The following is a 20885-nucleotide window of genomic DNA, read 5'->3' as shown; positions in this document are numbered from 1 at the left end:
TACATTAAATATGTTGGACAAGAGCACTATCTGCTGGTTGATGGTGCACATCCCTAATAACCCCACTTTGCCAGAAGGTCTGAGATATGGGTGCTGTAATTGTGAGTAATGGAACTGGTACAGCACTCGTTCGGCTTTATGCACTAGCAGGTCTGCTGTAACACCACCCTGGCTACTCAGTGCACATCCAATGTAAGCCCCAAATATCATTTGTGCGCAAACGGATTCAAAATAAAAATCACAGATTATTGCTTAAAACTGAACGCGTGGTGTCCCATTACTTACCATTACAGTATAGATATATGTATGCAACTAGCTGAAACTGATGATTTTTCCCTTGTATAAAGCAATATGTACAGTGAATCTTCACAGATAGTAACATTCACAGCTCTTGGAACACCATCTGTCTTTGAAATTTGTCATAACCAATTTAAAGAGGCTGTTAAGTGCTAAAATTCAATATTAGGAGGATTATGTGGTGGTCTCAGCAGTCCATCAAGATGCTAACGCTAGCATAGTTTGGGAAGTGACAACATGACTGAAGAAGCTGTAGTTACAATTGTAGTTATATTTTAGCTACTCATCGAATTTTGAGATCATGTCCATTCCCAAAATTAGCCTGTGGTCTACAAGGTGAATTATGTGGCAGGTAGGTGAAGGTTTCCTAGAATCTGTTGGATAATCAGTTCTTTGTGTCCAGTTTTAAAAATTGGGTTGGAAAAATAGGCCTTGAGATGAAGGTTAGATGGTCGAGGCCCCCTATATCCCCCAAGGTGGTAAAGGCCTCGAGGCAGCTTCACCAGGTGCTCTACCTACTATATAACTGAACTGTAAAGACTTCAGAAACCTGCCCACCCATGCATCAAAGTAGATGCAAATTGTATTTCCTGCTCATGTGATCAAAATACTAAATTTATTAAGAATCATGCACCTTTTAATAAAATGGCACAAATTACTCCAACTATCTCCTCTACTTAGACGGGCATAAGAACACTAGCCCTAGTAAATATGGATGCAGTATTTTTATCTGAATGAGTAATTACAAATATGCATATAATGTACCTGTTATTTTAAAGAAATAACTCATGTTTTTGCTTCTTCAAAGTATATACATAATATACATGTACACAATATAATGGCTATTCCACCAGAATAAGATTTTGCCAATCTCTTCTCTTACATTGGGTATATGTGAGTCATAGATTTAAATAGCGTGGAGGTCCTCCTAGAATGTAATGCTAAAAAAGACTGGCAGGCACAGAAATAGAAATCCAATATCTAAGATCATTTCTTAATCACTCTATGTTCTGTGTTCTTGATGTCTGTATTAAAATCATCTGGAGCTTGGAGAGTATGAATCATATGTATAAAACAGGCCAAATATATTGTTTCATAAATCTGGAAATGTTTGACCATTAATAAATGTTATTCGGTTTTCTGGGGACAACTTTTCATTGAGCTGTGAGCCAGGCAAGTCACAGATCACTACCCTCCATGATGAATTACTACTGGGGAAACGGCTTGAAGAGTGATCACATCTCTGCACCAATGCTACTGGGAAAGTAGAGCATTGAAATCAGCATGTCGATATATATTACCTCAGCAGTCCTCTTTATAGTAGCTCTCTGATTGAAGGAGTTCTTTTCTATTACCTGCAAGTCTCGACAGGTCCAGGATTCTCTTGGCTTTCCTCAGGACACAAAAGAGTGAGTTATAAGCATTCTTCCTAGAGGATGGGCTTTCTAAGTAGTCCTCATCAACCCTTTCTTGGGCTACATGCCAGTACCATCTATTTGCAAATTGGTTTTATTTCAGTTTAGGCTAGTTTCATACTAGCGGCATGGAACTCCGGCAGGCTGTTCCGGCGGGTGAACAGCCTGTCAGCTCCGTGCTGCCGCTAGTGCACGTGTGCACCCGGACTCTCCAGCCCCATTGACTATAATGGGGACGGGCCGGAGTTCCAGCGGCACTAGTGTGAAAGTGCCCTTAGAAAGCATAGACAAGTGATGTGATAAGTCTTCAACCAACTAGAGTATTTGACTTACAAAGATCTTTCCAATGATCTGTTTATACCCAGGACTGTAGGTATAACAAGGGAGCAGCATCGACATCTAAAGGAAAGACGGTTTCTACAGTATGGAATCATATTTTTTACAATAAGAGTGATGAGACCATGGAGCTCTCTGCCATAGGAGGTTGTGATGGTGAACACACTTTTAGGCTGAATTCCCATCAGCATCCAGCCTTTCCGTTATAGGAGCAGAAGAACGGAAAGGACGGATTGAGCCGAATGGAGCATATAGACTATAATGGGGTCCATTAGGTTTGCAGCAGAGGAAGATTTTTGAAGCAGAGACAAAAGTCCTGCATGCAGAAGAACGGAAAGGCTGAACACTGATGTGAACTCATTCTAAGAGTTTTAGAGGAGATTGGACGTATTTCTTGAATTTAACAATATTACAAAACATGATAATTACTATGTTACTGGAAAAGGGCAGTTGATCCAGGAAGTTATACTTATTGCCAGATTTGGAGATGGGAAGGAGCCTTCGCTCGAAAATGAAAAACATCGTCTTCAACCTCATGTGTGTTGTTGCTTTTTTGTAGACCAAGTTTGCAGATGAGTAGGCTTAACTGGCTGGGCATGTCCTTTTTCCAACCTCACAAACAATGTTATTCCTTCTGAAGTGTTAGTGGGTGTACCAGACACAATAAGAAATCTGATTTTTCAACTTATATTGTATTATGTGTATATAAGACTTCATGGGGGTGAACAGCATGATAAGCCATTTTAAGCAGTAAGGCTTGTCCTTATTAGTGCCACTTGTTGGCACTGAGAACCATCTCACATTATTGTGTACACTGTGGTTTTCTACCAAATCCAACCCAATATTCATAAGTACGATATTGCTCTTTGATAATATAATTATTTCTAATAGATTAATAGATTAACATTTAGACAGATTATTTTCTTGGAATTAGAGCATTATTCTTCAGGAGAAATATGAGACTTCTCACAACCAGATCAGACACAAAGCTGACTCAGAAGATATTTGCTCAGAAGGATAAAGTAGACCAGACTGGTCATGAGAAGCTTAGCTATCTGATACAGGAAGATCTGTTAATATACTGAAATAAAGCCGAGGCTGCAATCTGTCAGGATGTTGTGTTGTTCAGCACCTCATTTTGGCATATAGACAAGGCATTTCATCATTCAGCAGTACGGGAAAGTATTGTAGAACCTGCCATGAAAAAGATGCCTGAGATGGCTCTAGGATGAACAGTCCTCCTTTAGGTTCCCACATTCACTATTCTCTCAATGCAGCTTACGGAGATACTGGCTCTCCTTAAGGAGACCAACTGTGTATGAAGACTTAGTGGCAATGCTCCATGGGAACATAATATGCAATGAACTATATCCCAGAGAAAGACAACCAACCGTCTCTCTAGTGCCACCTTTTTTAAGTGGCTCTCTATGAGTCAAAGCCCAGCTTTTGGAACATGACAAGGGAAAATAGCCAAGCCAAATATCCATTGTCAGACAGCTGTTTGTCTATCATCAGTTTTTTTAAGTGATTGGGACCAGCACTGCAGTAACCACCACTCTATCCAGTTGTAGGATCTGTGTAGTTCTGGTGCCAACTTCTGATGCTGGAGCTGCTCTGAAACAGCTGACCACCGGGGGTGCAGGGTGTGGAACCCCCACTGAACAGATATTGATGGCCAATCCTTAGAATAGGCAACCAATAGTAAAGGAGTGGACAACCCTTTTAACTCATTTTCCTGATGTTGTATAGAGTTTAGAAAACCTTGTTTTTCATGCTCCTAACAATGACTAAGTCTAATTATTCTACATTTTTCAGGGACGTTGTTCAAGGGAGAACTGCAAATATCTTCATCCGCCAACACACCTAAAGACCCAGCTAGAAATAAATGGCAGGAACAATCTCATTCAGCAAAAAACAGCTGCGGCTATGCTTGCCCAGCAAATGCAGTTCATGTTCCCGGGTACACAGCTGCAGCCAGTGGTAAGTACATTTCCACTGTGCACCCTTACATGTATGTTAACATCTGCCTGGATTTGTTTTATTCAGGGTTAACCATGATGACTGGTCCTCTAATAAGAGATTACCAGTATTCTGACATGAAGAGTGACTGGAAGGGGAAGGTCTGTGAATGGTTCTCTGTAATCATTTCCAAAATAATGGTCACCAAAATTACTGGCTAGATTTTCTATTAGTCATTAATGGTAGTTACAGACAGAAGTATTGTGGAACATTTTGAGAATGATTTTCCTTTTGCCAGTTATGACCAGTATTGTGGTAATATAGAAAGTAGTGGGATGTAAAACACAGGTCGGAACCTACGTGAAATGGAACACAATGACATTTATGTTATTGTCTTTTAATAGAGGGTGATCTGGTTCTGCAACAACATCTTTTGGAGGGGTGCAGAGAATCATTTGGGAGACCAGTAAACTGAATACACACTATTTCTTCTATTGCTCTGGTGCCGCAGCAGTACTGCCTCTGCTGCAATCAAAGACACTAATATATAAAACAAGAACTGTGGACACCGCGTGAGAATGTATACGCCCCACGTCCTACTGACTCCTATTGCAGGGACATCCGCGGATGCTAGTTTGGCATATGAATAAGAGTGAAGCTCGTTACTTTTCTTGTTCCCTCTGCTATGTTCGCTTTACCCTGTCTCCTTTTCTCCTCCTTGCGTTTAGCGGTATCTCCAGGATAGTGTGCTTGATACTGGCGATTGGAGCTTACCGTGGCCGGCTGCAGTGGTCCTATCTAAAGTTAAAGCTCGCACTTCATAATTTCAACTTTTGACATCATTTTAATATAATCTTCACCTCTGTCTCCTGCTTTTATCTTTTCTATGCCACAAAATGTGGATCCTTTATATTGGCCTCCATGTTTGTCCTTAAAATGCCGTGACAGGGGGTGACCCTCATATTTCCTTTGCCTTTCACTGCATTTTAAAGGGGGTTACCCAAACCGTATAATGCCCCCTCTAATGCCCGGGCCCCTCACACAGGTTGTACTTACCTTGCTCCCCAGCACCCACATCGCTTCTGATGCCCACAAAGCCGCCATTGCATATCGCCTTTCCATGGAACAAAACATCTGGCAACGTCGGGGGAAGCGACAACATCGTGTGCAGTCAATAGCAGCCCATGACAGGGATGAGACTTCCTAGCATTACCTGCGATGCTAGAAAGGCTCGTCCCCATCCCAGCTATTGCCTACCTGCGAACCCTGATATTTTGAGCTGCGCGACAGGGAGATGCAGAGGCACCCGTGCAGGCGTCAGAAGCGACACGGGTGCCGGATAGCAAGGTAAGTACAACCTGTGTGAAGGGTCTGGGCATTATAGATAGAGGTGGAGATTATATAAAAATTATGTCAAAAGCAGAAAACTAGGTGGATCTTCAATCTTAACTCACTGGTACCAGGAGGCCTTAATTCGGAGATCAAACTGTTTGCATTTGATTATGTAACCAAATAACAAGAAATAATCAAATATTTGTAACAGAAAAAAACAACAGAAAAAACAGGATGAAAACCAGATTTAAAGAAATGCTAATGTCTGCTGGCATGGAAGAGGTTAATCCAGGATTAACTGCAGGAGCCTAAATAAGACACCATGAAGAGTTGAACGATATCCCTGATAAAGGAAAGAGTTATTTCAGAAATGCATCGGAGGAAGTTTGGCTTAGTGAGGCCACTGTAGCTCTAATAGTGACGTCACTAAGTGCTCCTACGGAGAAGGAGACTGTGGATCGCAAACAGAGCAGAGGGAAGAAGAAAGGTAACAAGCTTCGCTCTCATTTATCATTTGGAGAGGTGTTAGAGCAGTTGTCCAACAATTCAGAATCAAGTCCTGCAATTACTTAAAATAAAAAGTCATCTTATACTCACCCCTTTCTCCAGAGCCATTATCAGTTTCGTTGGTCTAGTTCTTCTGCTGCTGCTTGTTTACAAGCTGCAGTGGGCACATGCTGGTATACAACACATGCCCACTGCAGCCAATCACTGTGCTCCCCCTTGATCCCCTTTAACCTCTCTCTTAGCAAATGAGCTGTTACTAACAGCTACTGTTCATAGAGCTCTGAGGAAGCTGGAGTCAGTGCTGCTAATCTTTGATTGCCATGGTTCATGACTGTGGCACAATCAAATGGGACTCCCTCCTTGGATTTGGTCACTGGGTTTCCCAGGGGTTAGGAGGTTAACAGTTGTGCTGCTTTCTTCCACATGAAAACAATACAGCTTCAGTGCCACATCCACTGGTTGTAGCATTGTGCGCAACTACAGCTAGTGCCCCAAAAAATATTACCTATCAGTAGTAGGTCTTTTTGGAAAAAACTACCAATAATTTTGGGTTTGACTGTCATTTATCTCATGTCTGTGGCCAGCATTAGTATATGTGAGCTTTGCATATGGATCTAAGTAAGTGCCTCATAAAATACACAAAAGTTAGCGGATTGCGCCATCTTTTTTCACTGTGTGGTAGTCAAATGATTATTGTGTATATGAGGTGCAAATCTCAGTACAAAAAACACTGATCCAAGCCTCCAGTCATAAGGTAAGACGAGCCAGCAAACATATCTTGTCCTGCTTGGCCACTTACATGGGTACAACCAGTGTCCAGTGTACCAATCCACTTCAAGTAGTTCTCATTCTTATATTTCTGTTTTCATTTTTTCCAATTACTCTATTGTATTTCTCTTCTCTGTGACTATACCGGGAACCATAATAAAATATGATATACTATATATATATATATATATATTATCAGAAGGACCCGGCTTTGCACGGGTATATTTCATCCATTTCATTTTATGTTTCCGTGTGTCGTAAAAAGATATCAACAGTTTCTCCCATAATAGTGACCTCTACAGTACCTGCCCCTTTAGCAATGACCTTCACAGTGCCCGCCCCTTTAACAGTGACCTCCACAGTGGACGCCCATTTAACATTGACCTCCACAGTGGCCGCCCCTTTAACATTGACCTCCACAGTGCCTGCCCCTTTAACAGTGACCTCCACAGTGCCTGCCCCTTTAACAGTGACCTACACAGTGCCCACCCTTTTAACAGTGCCCGCCTCTTTTAGAGTGACCTCCACGGTGCCCGCCCTTTTAACATTGACCACCCCTTTAACAGTGACCTTCATAGTGGCTACATCTTTAACAGTGACCTTCACAGTGCCTGCCTCTTTAACAGTGACCTCCACAGTGCCCGCCCCTTTAACAGTGACCTCCACAGTGCCCGCTCCTTTAACAGTGACCTCCTCATTGCCTGCCCCATTTAACAGTGACCTCCACAGTGGCTGCCCATTTAACATTGACCTTCACAGTGGCCGCCCCTTTAACATTGACCTCCACAGTGCCTGCCCCTTTAACTGTGACCTCCACAGTGCCTGCCCCTTTAAAAGTGACTGCATCTTTAACAGTGACCTGCACAGTGCCTGCCTCTTTAACAGTGACCTCCACAGTGCCTGCCCCTTTAACAGTGACCTCCACAGTGCCCACCCCTTTAACAGTGCCTGCCTCTTTTACAGTAACCTCCACAGTGCCTGCCCTTTTAACATTGACCACCCCTTTAACAGTGACCTTCATAGTGGCTACATCTTTAACAGGGACCTTCACAGTGCCCGCCTCTTTTACAGTGACCTCCTCAGTGCCTGCCCTTTTAACATTAACCACCCCTTTAACAGTGACCTTCATAGTGGCTACACAGTGCCCGCCCCTTTTACATTGACTTCCAGAGTGCCCACCCCTTTAACAGCGAGCTCCACAGTGCCCTCCCCATTAACATTGACCACTCCTTTAACAGTGACACGTGACGTCAGTGAGTGAGCGCCGCCCGCACTGCCTGCTTTTACTGGACCTGAGAGTAAGGTATCAAAGTAAAGAGATGAGCGATGATTAAAGTTAAAGTTACAGACTCAGCTTACCAGCTGTCACAGCAGGTTTGGCAGCGGCGGAGAATGGGAGAAAGATGGTGTGAGATCGGACAGGGCTAGGCTGAGGGGGCGATCATGGTGGGCTTACAGGCCGGCTGCCCCCCTTTGTATTGGTGGCGTTGTTAGTGGTGATCGCTCTCCTGCCGCCATGCCGCCTTGCAGTGGAATATATACAATGCCCTGTATATTCCAACCCCCAAACGTTCCCATGGTGACGGGAACGCTTGCCTGGGGGTTAGAATATACCATTGCATCAGTGAGATTGTGTCTACTTCATGTTTGGATCATTTTGGGAATTCCATTTTATTTTTTGGGGACGTTACAAGGCTTAGAAGTTTAGAAGCAAATCTTGAAATTTTTCTAAAATTTTCCAAAACCCACTTTTTAAGGACCAGTTCAGTTCTTAAGTCACTTTGTGAGGCTAACATAATAGAAACCACCGAAAAATAACCCCATTTTAGAAACTACACCCCTCAAGGTATTCAAAACTGATTTTACAAATGTCGTTAACCCTTTAGGTGTTCCACAAGAATGAATGAAAACTAGAGATAGAATTTCAAAATTTCACTTTTTTGGCAGATTTTCCATTTTCCAATTTTTTTCCAGTTAGAAAGCAGGGGTTAACAGCCAAACCAAACTCAATATTTATGGCCCTGATTCTGTAGTTTACAGAAACACCCCATATGTGGTCGTAAACCGCTGTACGGGCACACGGCAGGGCGCAGAAGGAAAGGAATGCCATACGGTTTTTGGAAGGCTGATTTTGCTGGACTTTTTTTTGGGCACCTACAAGACTAATTTACATATCTCTAAAATCCTTTTTTAAAGAAAATAAAAGCACACAGCCCTATAGGACAGGTATATTGCAGACATGCTAGCGGCGATCTAGCCGTGCATGTCCGCATCTCTATAGCCAAAAACTTGGTGACAGAATCCCTTTAACCACCTCAGCCCCCCTAGCATAAACACCCTTAATGACCAGACCACTTTTTCTGCACTACACTACTTTCACGATTTATTGCTCGGTCATACAACTTACCACCCAAATGAATTTTACCTCCTTTTCTTCTCACTAATAGAGCTTTCATTTGGTGGTATTTCATTGCTGCTGACATTTTTACTTTTTTGTTATTAATCGAAATTTACCAATTTATTTGCAAAAAAATGTCATTTTTCACTTTCAGTTGTAAAATTTTTCAAATAAAACTACATTTCTATATACATTTTTATCTAAATTTATTGTTATACATGTCTTTGATTAAAAAAATGCAATAAGTGTATATTTATTGGTTTGCGCAAAAGTTATAGCGTTTACAAACTATGGTACAAAAATGTGAATTTCCGCATTTTGAAGCAGCTCTGACTTTCTGAGCACCTGTCATGTTTCCTGAGGTTCTACAATGCCCAGACAGTAGAAACACCCCTCAAATGACCCCATTTCGTAAAGTAGACACCCTAAGGTATTCACTGATGGGAATAGTGAGTTCATAGAAGGTTTTATTTTTTGTCACAAGTTAACAGAAAATTACGATTTTTTTTTTTCTTACAAAGTCTCATATTCCACTAACTTGTGACAAAAAATAAAAACTTCCATGAACTCACTATGCCCATCACGAAATACCTTGGGGTGTCTTCTTTCCAAAATGGGGTCACTTGTGGGGTAGTTATACTGCCTTTGCATTTTAGGGGCCCTAATTCGTGAGAAGTAGTTTGAAATCCAAATGTGTAAAAAATGCCCTGTGAAATCCTAAAGGAGCTCTTTAGAATTTTTGCCCCTTTGCCCACCTAGGCTGCAAAAAAGTGTCACACATGTGGTATCGCCATACTCAGAAGGAGTAGGGCAACGTGTTTTGGGGTGTATTTTTACATATACCCATGCTGGGTGAGAGAAATATCTCTCTAAAAGTCAACTTTTCAAAAAATTTTATACAAAGTTGTCATTTTAGAGAGATATTTCTCTCCCCCAGCATGGGTATATGTAAAAAGACACCCCAAAACACATTGCCCAACTTCTCCTGAATACGGCAATACCACGTGTGACTCTTTTTTGCAGTCTAGGTGCGCAAAGGGGCACAAATTCCTTTTAGGAGGGCATTTTTAGACATTTGGATTCCAGACTTCTTCTCACGCTTTAGGGCCCCTAAAATGCCAGGGCAGTATAAATACCCCACATGTGACCCCATTTTGGAAAGAAGACACCCCAAGGTATTTCTTGGTGGGCATTAGGGCTGCACGATATGGGAATTTTATGCGATTGCGATTAGGGCCCTAAAAATTGCGATAACGGTATGCGATGCGATATTTTAAGGGAATTGTGCTCGAGGTCTATTTGCTTGGATTTTCAAGGCAAAAGCGCACACAAATTACTGATAATGCTGAAATGTAGTTATGCTTAACTCAAGAACTGAAATGCACAGTCTTTCTCAAAATAAAACATCTTTTACTAAATTAACGTATTTGCATTACTGCAAAAGTACAAAATACAAAACTTGCCATTTTCTTAATAGCACTGCACAGAACAGATAAATAACATAGAATAAATAAAAGAACATTTGTTCATTAAAATAACGACTTGCCTCCAGCCCCTCCTCCCTCCCCATACTGTAACTGATGTATCGCCGGCCGCACTGTGCAGCACAGCGGCCGGCGATACATCTGTGTCAACCACGTAAAAAGTCAACCATTGCTTTATAAGGCGCACTGCAATTTTCCCCCCACTTTTGGGGGGGGGAAAGTTTGTCTCATAAAGCGAAAAATATGGTAATATAATTGCAGCATTTTTGGGTTGGCAAATTGGCGATTGCGATATGGTGATTAATTGCGATTGCTTTGGCGATATATTGTGCAGGCCTAGTGGGCATAGTGAGTTCATGGAAGTTTTTATTTTTTATCACAAGTTAGTGGAATATGAGACTTTGTAAGAAAAACTGTAAGAAAAAAAATGGAGGGGAAAGGCGTCTGCCAGGACATAGGAGCTCCGCCCAACATCCATACCCACTTAGCTCGTATGCCCTGGCAAACCCGATTTCTCCATTCACATCAATCGATGTGGATGAATAAATCATTGCCGTTTTTTTTTTTTTTGTTTTTTTTTTTTATATATATGCCAAAGCATATGAACTCCACCTGTTCAGCTCATAAACCTCGGCAAACATATCTTTTTTACTGCAGAGGAGAAATCTCATCTTGCAGCGCCGCATACACCGACTTTTGTGTAATCTGACAGCAGCGCAATGCTTCTGTCAGAATGCACATCAGTGCTGCAGCTGGTCGATCGGTTGGTCCACCTAGAAGGTAAAAAAGAAAAAGAAAAAACCAGGCCACAACACAATAAATTTATTAACATGAACTTTATAATAACATTTGAACAGAACATTAACTTTTATGAACTTTGGAAACAGAACATTAACTTTTTTGCTTACCGGTGATTTTTTTTTTTGTTTTGCTTTTTTTTACCTTTTATAGGACAAACCTCTCCTTCCCCATGGGACAATGTGCAAAGCGCAAATCGCCCAGAGATGTGGCGAAGTACATTATGCACTTTGTCCCAGGTGAAAGGAGAGGTTTGCAGCAGCTCTGTGTGAATGGGCCCTAATAGCCCTGTGTGCCTGTCCTGTGAGATGCAATCCCTATGCTAAGTGTACCTGTGTGTGGTACTTCCGGAAACACTCCCCTAAGCATAGGGCAGGGTGGTCAGGGCAGTCAGGACAGAAATAGCGATCACGTCTTATTCCACTCCTGCTACAGACACAACACTTTTTTCGGGGTGGCGGTTGGTTTGAGGTATCGGCAACGACATTAGGGAAATGTCGCTCGTGTAGACGGCTCACTACACAGGTGGTTGGGGCCACGGAACCTCCTGGATACAGGAGGTTCTTGATGATCTCTTCCTGAAATTTGACGAAGGATCTTGTTCTCCCAGCCTTACTGTAGAGAACAAAACTATTATATACAGCCAATTGAATTAAATATACAGAAACCTTCTTATACCAGCATCTGGTTCTGCGGGAAAGTAAATAGGGAGCCAACATCTGGTCATTGAAGTCCACCCTTCCCATGAGCGAATTATAGTTGTGGACACAGAGGGGCTTTTCAATTACACTGGTTGCTCGTTCACTTTGGATTGTTGTGTCTGTGTGAATGGAGGAGAGCATGTAAACGTCATGCTTGTCTCTCCATTTCACCACGAGCAGTTCTTCGTTACACAAGGCAGCCCTCTCCCCCCTTGCAAGACGGGTGGTAACGAGCCGTTGGGGGAAGCCCTGGCGACTAGGTAGCGCGGTGCCACAGCAGCCAATCTGTTCTAGGAACAAATGCCTGAAGAGGGGCACACTTGTGTAGAAATTGTCCACATAAAGATGGTCCCGCTTGCCAAATAAGGGTGACACCAAGTCCCAGACTGTCTTCCCACTGCTCCCCAGGTAGTCAGGGCAACCGACCGGCTCCAGGGTCTGATCTTTACCCTCATAGACACGAAATTTGTGCGTATAACCTGTGGCCCTTTCACAGAGTTTATATAATTTGACCCCATACCGGGCTCGCTTGCTTGGGATGTATTGTTTGAAGCCAAGGTGCCCGGTAAAATGTATAAGGGACTCGTCTACGCAGATGTTTTGCTCAGGGCTATACAAATTTGCAAATTTGGTGCTAAAGTGGTCTATGAGGGGCCGAATTTTGTGGAGCCGGTCAAAAGCTGGGTGGCCTCTGGGACGAGAGGTGCTGTTATCGCTAAAGTGCAGGAAACGCAGGATGGTCTCAAATCATGTCCTGGACATGGCAGCATAGAATATGGGCATGTGATGAATTGGGTTCGTGGACCAATATGACCGCAATTCATGCTTTTTTGTTAGGCCCATGTTGAGGAGAAGGCCCAGAAAAGTTTTAATTTCAGAAACTTGGATGGGTTTCCACCGGAAAGACTGGGCATAAAAGCTTCCCGGGTTGGCGGCTATCAATTGAGTGGCATATCGATTTGTTTCTGCCACGACTAAGTCCAACAGCTCCGCAGTCAAGAACAGCTCAAAAAACCCCAGTGCCGATTCGATCTGAGCTGTCTCAACCTGAACTCCAGACTGGGCAGTGAAAGGGGGAACTACTGGTGCAGCTGAAGTTGGGGGCTGCCAATCAGGGTTTGCCAGCACCTCAGGGACTCTAGGGGCTCTACGGGCCTGTCTGTGCGGCGGCTGTGACGGGGGAACTAATGCACGTGCCACCGTACCAGCTTCAACTGCCCTTCTGGTGCTCGCCACTTCACCATGTTGTACGGCAGTGCTGGTACTAGGTCCAGGATGTGCTGTGCTGCTGGTGTATGCCTCACCACGTAATCCGACAGCGCCAGCCCCACTCTGCTGCCCTTGAAGCGGAAGCAGTGTGGAGAAGGAGAGCAGAGCTGGGGGAAGTTAACCCCCGCCCACCCGTCCAGCCAATAGGATGCGATCCTGAGAGGTGATGTCACTGACACCTTTTAGGATCTAAGGATGGTGATTGGTGGTGTATTATCCTCGGCATTGTCACAGAGTTCCTGCTGAATGATTTCAGCGTGGCGGTGATCGGCAATACACAGGGCGTATATATATACAGTGGATATAAAAAGTCTACACACCCCCGTTAAAATGTCAGGTTCATGTGATGTAAAAAAATGAGACAAAGATAAATCATTCCAGAACTTTTTCCACCTTTAATGCGACCTATAAACTGTACAACTCAATTGAAAAACAAACTGAAATCTTTTAGGTAGAGGGAAGAAAAAATAAAAAATTATGGTTGCATAAGTTTGCACTAATACTTTGTTAAAGCACCTTTTGATTTTATTACAGCACTCAGTCTTTTTGGGTATGAGTCAATCAGCTTGGCACCTTTTGACTTGGCAAGATTTGCCCACTCATCTTTGCAAAAACACTCCAAATCTGTCAGATTGGGAGGGCATCTCCTGTGCACAGCCCTCTTCAGATCACCCCACAGATTTTCAATTGGATTCAGGTCTGGGTTCTGGCTGGGCCATTCCAAAACTTCAATCTTCTTCTGGTGAAGCCATTCCTTTGTTGGTTTGGATGTATGCTTTGGGTCGTTATCATGCTGAAAGATGAAGTTCCTCTTCATGTTCAGCTTTCTAGCAGAAGCCTGAAGGTTTTGTGCCAATATTGACTGGTATTTGGAACTGTTCATAATTCCCTCTAGCTTAACTAAGGCCCCAGTTCTAGCTGTAGAAAAACAGCCCCAAAGCATGATGCTGCCACCACCATGCTTCACTTCTTTTGGTGATGTGCAGTGTTGTTTTTGCGCCAAACATATCTTTTGGAATTATGGCCAAAAAGTTCAACCTTGGTTTCATCAGACCATAATACCTTTTCCCACATGCTTTTGGAAGACTTCAGATGTGTTTTTTTTTTGTTTGTTTTAAATGTAGCCTGAATTGGATGTTTTTCTTCGTAAGAAAAGGCTTTCGTCTTGCCTCTCTACCCCATAGCCCAGACATATGAAGAATACGGGAGATTGTTGTCACATGTACCACACAGCTAGTACTTTCCAGATATTCCTGCAGTTCCTTTAATGTTGCTGTAGGCCTCTTGGTAGCCTCCTAGACCAGTTTTCTTGTCATCCAGTTCTTGGTAATGTCAGTGTTGTCCCATATTATCTCCACTTGATGATGACTGTCTTCACTGTGTTCCATGGTATGTCTAATGCCTTGGAAATTCTTTTGTACCCTTGTCAGTACTCCTGACTGATACCTTTTAAGGCTACTTTCACACTGGCGTTTTGAATTCCGTTTGTGAGATCTGTTTCAGGGATCTCACAAACGGTTCAAAACGGATCAGTTCAACTCCAATGCATTCTGAATGGATAAGGATCCATTCAGAATGCATCAGTTTGGCTCCATTCCACCCCCATTCCACTCTGGATGCGGACACCAAAACGCTGCTTTCAATGTAAGTCAGGACGGATCCGTTTTGACTTAGACAGTTTTTTTTTTAAGACTAATGCAAACGGATCCGTTCTGAACGGATACAAGCTTTTGCATTATAGGTGCAGATCCGTCTGTGCAGATACCAGACGGATTCGCACCTAACGAAGGTGTGAAACTAGCCTAACAATGAGATCCCTCTGATGCTTTGGAAGCTCTCTGTGGACCATGGCTTTTGCTGTGAGATGCGACTAAGAAAATTTCAGGAAAGACCAACTGGAGCAGCTGAACTTTATTTGGGGTTAATCGGAGGCACTTTAACCACTTCAGCCCCGCTAGGTGAAACCCCCTTCATGACCAGGCCACTTTTTACACTTCGGCACTACACTACTTTCACCGTTTATCGCTCGGTCATGCAACTTACCACCCAAATGAATTTTACCTCCTTTTCTTCTCACTAATGGAGCTTTCATTTGGTGGTATTTTATTGCTGCTGACATTTTTACTTTTTTTGTTATTAATCAAAATGTAACGATTTTTTTGCAAAAAAATGACATTTTTCACTTTCAGCTGTGAAATTTTGCAAAAAAAACGACATCCATATATAAATTTTTCGCTAAATTTATAGTTCTACATGTCTTTGATAAAAAAAAAATGTTTGGGCAAAAAAAAAATGGTTTGGGTAAAAGTTATAGCATTTACAAACTATGGTACAAAAATGTGAATTTCCGCTTTTTGAAACGGCTCTGATTTTCTGAGCACCTGTCATGTTTCCTGAGGTTCTACAATGCCCAAACAGTAGAAAAACCCCACAAATGACCCCATTTCGGAAAGTAGACACCCTAAGGTATTCGCTGATGGGCATAGTGAGTTCATAGAACTTTTTATTTTTTGTCACAAGTTAGCGGAAAATGATGATGATTTTTTATTTTTATTTTTTCTTACAAAGTCTCATATTCCACTAACTTGCGACAAAAAAAAAAAATTCTAGGAACTCACCATGCCCCTCACAGAATACCTTGGGGTGTCTTCTTTCCAAAATGGGGTCACTTGTGGGGTAGTTATACTGCCCTGGCAATTTAGGGGCCCAAATGTGTGAGAAGAACTTTGCAATCAAAATGTGTAAGAAATGACCGGTGAAATCCGAAAGGTGCACTTTGGAATATGCGCCCCTTTGCCCACCTTGGCAGCAAAAAAGTGTCACACATGTGGTATCGCCGTACTCAGGAGAAGTTGGGGAATGTGTTTTGGGGTGTCATTTTACATATACCCATGCTGGGTGAGAGAAATATCTTGGCAAAAGACAACTTTTCCCATTTTTTTATACAAAGTTGGCATTTGACCAAGATATTTTTCTCACCCAGCATGGGTATATGTAAAATGACACCCCAAAACACATTGCCCAACTTCTCCTGAGTACGGCGATACCAGATGTGTCACACTTTTTTGCTGCCAAGGTGGGCAAAGGGGCACATATTCCAAAGTGCACCTTTCGGATTTTGCAGGCCATTTTTTACACATTTTGATTGCAAGGTACTTCTCACACATTTGTGCCCCTAAATTGCCAGGGCAGTATAACTACGCCACAAGTGACCCCATTTTGGAAAGAAGACACCCTAAGGTATTCCGTGAGGGGCACTGCGAGTTCCTAGAATTTTTTATTTTTTGTCACAAGTTAGCGGAAAATGATGATTTTTTTTTTTTTCTCTTTTTTCCTTACAAAGTCTCATATTCCACTAACTTGCGACAAAAAATAAAAAATTCTAGGAACTCGCCATGCCCCTCACGGAATACCATGGGGTGTCTTCTTTCCAAAATGGGGTCACTTGTGGCGTAGTTATACTGCCCTGGCAATTTAGGGGCCCAAATGTGTGAGAAGTACTTTGCAATCAAAATGTGTAAAAAATGACCGGTGAAATCCGAAAGGTGCACTTTGGAATATGTGCCCCTTTGCCCACCTTGGCATCAAAAAAGTGTCACACATCTGGTATCGCCGTACTCAGGAGAAGTTGGGGAATGTGTTTTGGGCTGTCATTTTACATATACCCATGCTGGGTGAGAGAAATATCTTGGCAAAAGACAACTTTTCCAATTTTTTTATACAAAGTTGGCATTTGACCAAGATATTTTTCTCACCCAGCATGGGTATATGTAAAATGACACCCCAAAACACATTGCCCAACTTCTCCTGAGTACGGCGATACCAGATGTGTGACACTTTTTTGCTGCCAAGGTGGGCAAAGGGGCACATATTCCAAAGTGCACCTTTCGGATTTTGCAGGCCATTTTTTACACATTTTGATTGCAAGGTACTTCTCACACATTTGTGCCCCTAAATTGCCAGGGCAGTATAACTACGCCACAAGTGACCCCATTTTGGAAAGAAGACACCCTAAGGTATTCCGTGAGGGGCACTGCGAGTTCCTAGAATTTTTTATTTTTTGTCACAAGTTAGCGGAAAATGATGATTTTTTTTTTTTTCTCTTTTTTCCTTACAAAGTCTCATATTCCACTAACTTGCGACAAAAAATAAAAAATTCTAGGAACTCGCCATGCCCCTCACGGAATACCATGGGGTGTCTTCTTTCCAAAATGGGGTCACTTGTGGCGTAGTTATACTGCCCTGGCAATTTAGGGGCCCAAATGTGTGAGAAGTACTTTGCAATCAAAATGTGTAAAAAATGACCGGTGAAATCCGAAAGGTGCACTTTGGAATATGTGCCCCTTTGCCCACCTTGGCATCAAAAAAGTGTCACACATCTGGTATCGCCGTACTCAGGAGAAGTTGGGGAATGTGTTTTGGGCTGTCATTTTACATATACCCATGCTGGGTGAGAGAAATATCTTGGCAAAAGACAACTTTTCCAATTTTTTTATACAAAGTTGGCATTTGACCAAGATATTTTTCTCACCCAGCATGGGTATATGTAAAATGACACCCCAAAACACATTGCCCAACTTCTCCTGAGTACGGCGATACCAGATGTGTGACACTTTTTTGCTGCCAAGGTGGGCAAAGGGGCACATATTCCAAAGTGCACCTTTCGGATTTTGCAGGGCATTTTTTACACATTTTGATTGCAAAGTTCTTCTCACACATTAGGGCCCCTAAATTGCCAGGGCAGTATAACTACGCCACAAGTGACCCCATTTTGGAAAGAAGACACCCCAAGGTATTCCGTGAGGGGCATGGCGAGTTCCTAGAATTTTTTATTTTTTGTCGCAAGTTAGTGGAATATGAGACTTTGTAAGGAAAAAAGAAAAAAAAAAGAAAAATCATCATTTTCCGCTAAATTGTGATAAAAAATAAAAAATTCTAGGAACTCGCCGTGCCCCCCACGGAATACCTTGGGGTGTCTTCTTTCCAAAATGGGGTCACTTGTGGCGTAGTTATACTGCCCTGGCAATTTAGGGGCCCAAATGTGTAAGAAGTACCTTGAAATCAAAATGTGTAAAAAATGGCCTGCGAAATCTGAAAGGTGCCCCTTTGCCCACCTTGGCTGCAAAAAAGTGTCACACATCTGGTATCGCCGTACTCAGGAGAAGTTGGGGAATGTGTTTTGGGGTGTCATTTTACATATACCCATGCTGGGTGAGAGAAATATCTTGGCAAAAGACAACTTTTCCCATTTTTTTTATACAAAGTTGGCATTTGACCAAGATATTTCTCTCACCCAGCATGGGTATATGTAAAATGACACCCCAAAACACATTGCCCAACTTCTCCTGAGTACGGCGATACCAGATGTGTGACACTTTTTTGCAGCCTAGATGCGCAAAGGGGCCCAAATTCCTTTTAGGAGGGCATTTTTAGACATTTGGATCCCAGACTTCTTCTCACACTTTCGGGCCCCTAAAAAGCCAGGGCAGTATAAATACCCCACATGTGACCCCACTTTGGAAAGAAGACACCCCGAGGTATTCAATGAGGGGCATGGCGAGTTCCTAGAATTTTTTTTTTTTTTGCATAAGTTAGCGGATATTGATTTTTTTTGTTTTTTTTCTCACAAAGTCTCACTTTCCGCTAACTTAGGACAAAAATTTCAATCTTTCATGGACTCAATATGCCCCTCACGGAATACCTTGGGGTGTCTTCTTTCCGAAATGGGGTCACATGTGGGGTATTTATACTGCCCTGGCTTTTTAGGGGCCCTAAAGCGTGAGAAGAAGTCTGGAATATAAATGTCTAAAAATGTTTACGCATTTGGATTCCGTGAGGGGTATGGTGCGTCCATGTGAGATTTTATTTTTTGACACAAGTTAGTGGAATATGAGACTTTGTAAGAAAAAACGAAAACAAAAACAAACAAAAAATTTCCGCTAACTTGTGCCAAAAAAAATGTCTGAATGGAGCCTTACCAGGGGGGGAGTGATCAATGACAGGGGGGTGATCACCCATATAGACTCCCTGATCACCCCCCTGTCATTGATCACCCCCCCTGTAAGGCTCCATTCAGACATCCGCATGATTTTTTACGGATCCATGGATACATGGATCGGATCCACAGAACGCATGCGGACGTCTGAATGGAGCCTTACAGGGGGGTTATCAATGACAGGGGGTGATCAGGGTAATCACCCCCCTGTCACTGATCACCCCCCCTGTAAGGCTCCATTCAGACGTCCGCATGATTTTTACGGATCCATGGATACATGGATCGGATCCACAGAACGCATGCGGACGTCTGAATGGAGCCTTACAGGGGGGTTATCAATGACAGGGGGTGATCAGGGTAATCAGGGTGATCACCCCCCTGTCACTGATCACCCCCCCTGTAAGGCTCCATTCAGACATCCGCATGATTTTTTACGGATCCATGGATACATGGATCGGATCCACAAAACGCATGCGGACGTCTGAATGGAGCCTTACAGGGGGGTTATCAATGACAGGGGGTGATCAGGGTAATCACCCCCCTGTCACTGATCACCCCCCCTGTAAGGCTCCATTCAGACGTCCGCATGATTTTTACGGATCCATGGATACATGGATCGGATCCACAGAACGCATGCGGACGTCTGAATGGAGCCTTACAGGGGGGTTATCAATGACAGGGGGTGATCAGGGTAATCAGGGTGATCACCCCCCTGTCACTGATCACCCCCCCTGTAAGGCTCCATTCAGACATCCGCATGATTTTTTACGGATCCATGGATACATGGATCGGATCCACAAAACGCATGCGGACGTCTGAATGGAGCCTTACAGGGGGGTTATCAATGACAGGGGGTGATCAGGGTAATCAGGGTGATCACCCCCCTGTCACTGATCACCCCCCCTGTAAGGCTCCATTCAGACATCCGCATGATTTTTTACGGATCCATGGATACATGGATCGGATCCACAAAACGCATGCGGACGTCTGAATGGAGCCTTACAGGGGGGTTATCAATGACAGGGGGTGATCAGGGTAATCACCCCCCTGTCACTGATCACCCCCCCTGTAAGGCTCCATTCAGACGTCCGCATGATTTTTACGGATCCATGGATACATGGATCGGATCCACAGAACGCATGCGGACGTCTGAATGGAGCCTTACAGGGGGGTTATCAATGACAGGGGGTGATCAGGGTAATCAGGGTGATCACCCCCCTGTCACTGATCACCCCCCCTGTAAGGCTCCATTCAGACATCCGCATGATTTTTTACGGATCCATGGATACATGGATCGGATCCACAAAACGCATGCGGACGTCTGAATGGAGCCTTACAGGGGGGTTATCAATGACAGGGGGTGATCAGGGTAATCACCCCCCTGTCACTGATCACCCCCCCTGTAAGGCTCCATTCAGACGTCCGCATGATTTTTACGGATCCATGGATACATGGATCGGATCCACAGAACGCATGCAGACGTCTGAATGGAGCCTTACAGGGGGGTTATCAATGACAGGGGGTGATCAGGGTAATCAGGGTGATCACCCCCCTGTCACTGATCACCCCCCCTGTAAGGCTCCATTCAGACATCCGCATGATTTTTTACGGATCCATGGATACATG

At 43.3% G+C, this 20885-nt stretch overlaps 1 protein-coding gene across 15 annotated transcripts in view; it reads left to right on the top strand.

The window, feature by feature from the left end:
- MBNL2 (muscleblind like splicing regulator 2) overlaps positions 1-20885 on the top strand; it is a 182628-nt gene that overhangs the window by 122458 nt on the left and 39285 nt on the right. For all 15 annotated transcript variants that reach the window (XM_044284674.1, XM_044284675.1, XM_044284670.1 and 12 more), the window contains one exon: positions 3864-4028. In XM_044284674.1, coding sequence (XP_044140609.1) covers positions 3864-4028 — 165 coding nt within the window. The remainder of the gene's footprint in view (positions 1-3863; positions 4029-20885) is intronic.

This window comes from Bufo gargarizans, chromosome 3 (genome assembly GCF_014858855.1).
Source record: "Bufo gargarizans isolate SCDJY-AF-19 chromosome 3, ASM1485885v1, whole genome shotgun sequence".
NCBI classification, from domain to species: Eukaryota; Metazoa; Chordata; class Amphibia; order Anura; family Bufonidae; genus Bufo; species Bufo gargarizans.
The sequence above is the reverse complement of the archived record's forward strand: the minus strand, read 5'-3'. Positions and strand labels throughout refer to the sequence as shown.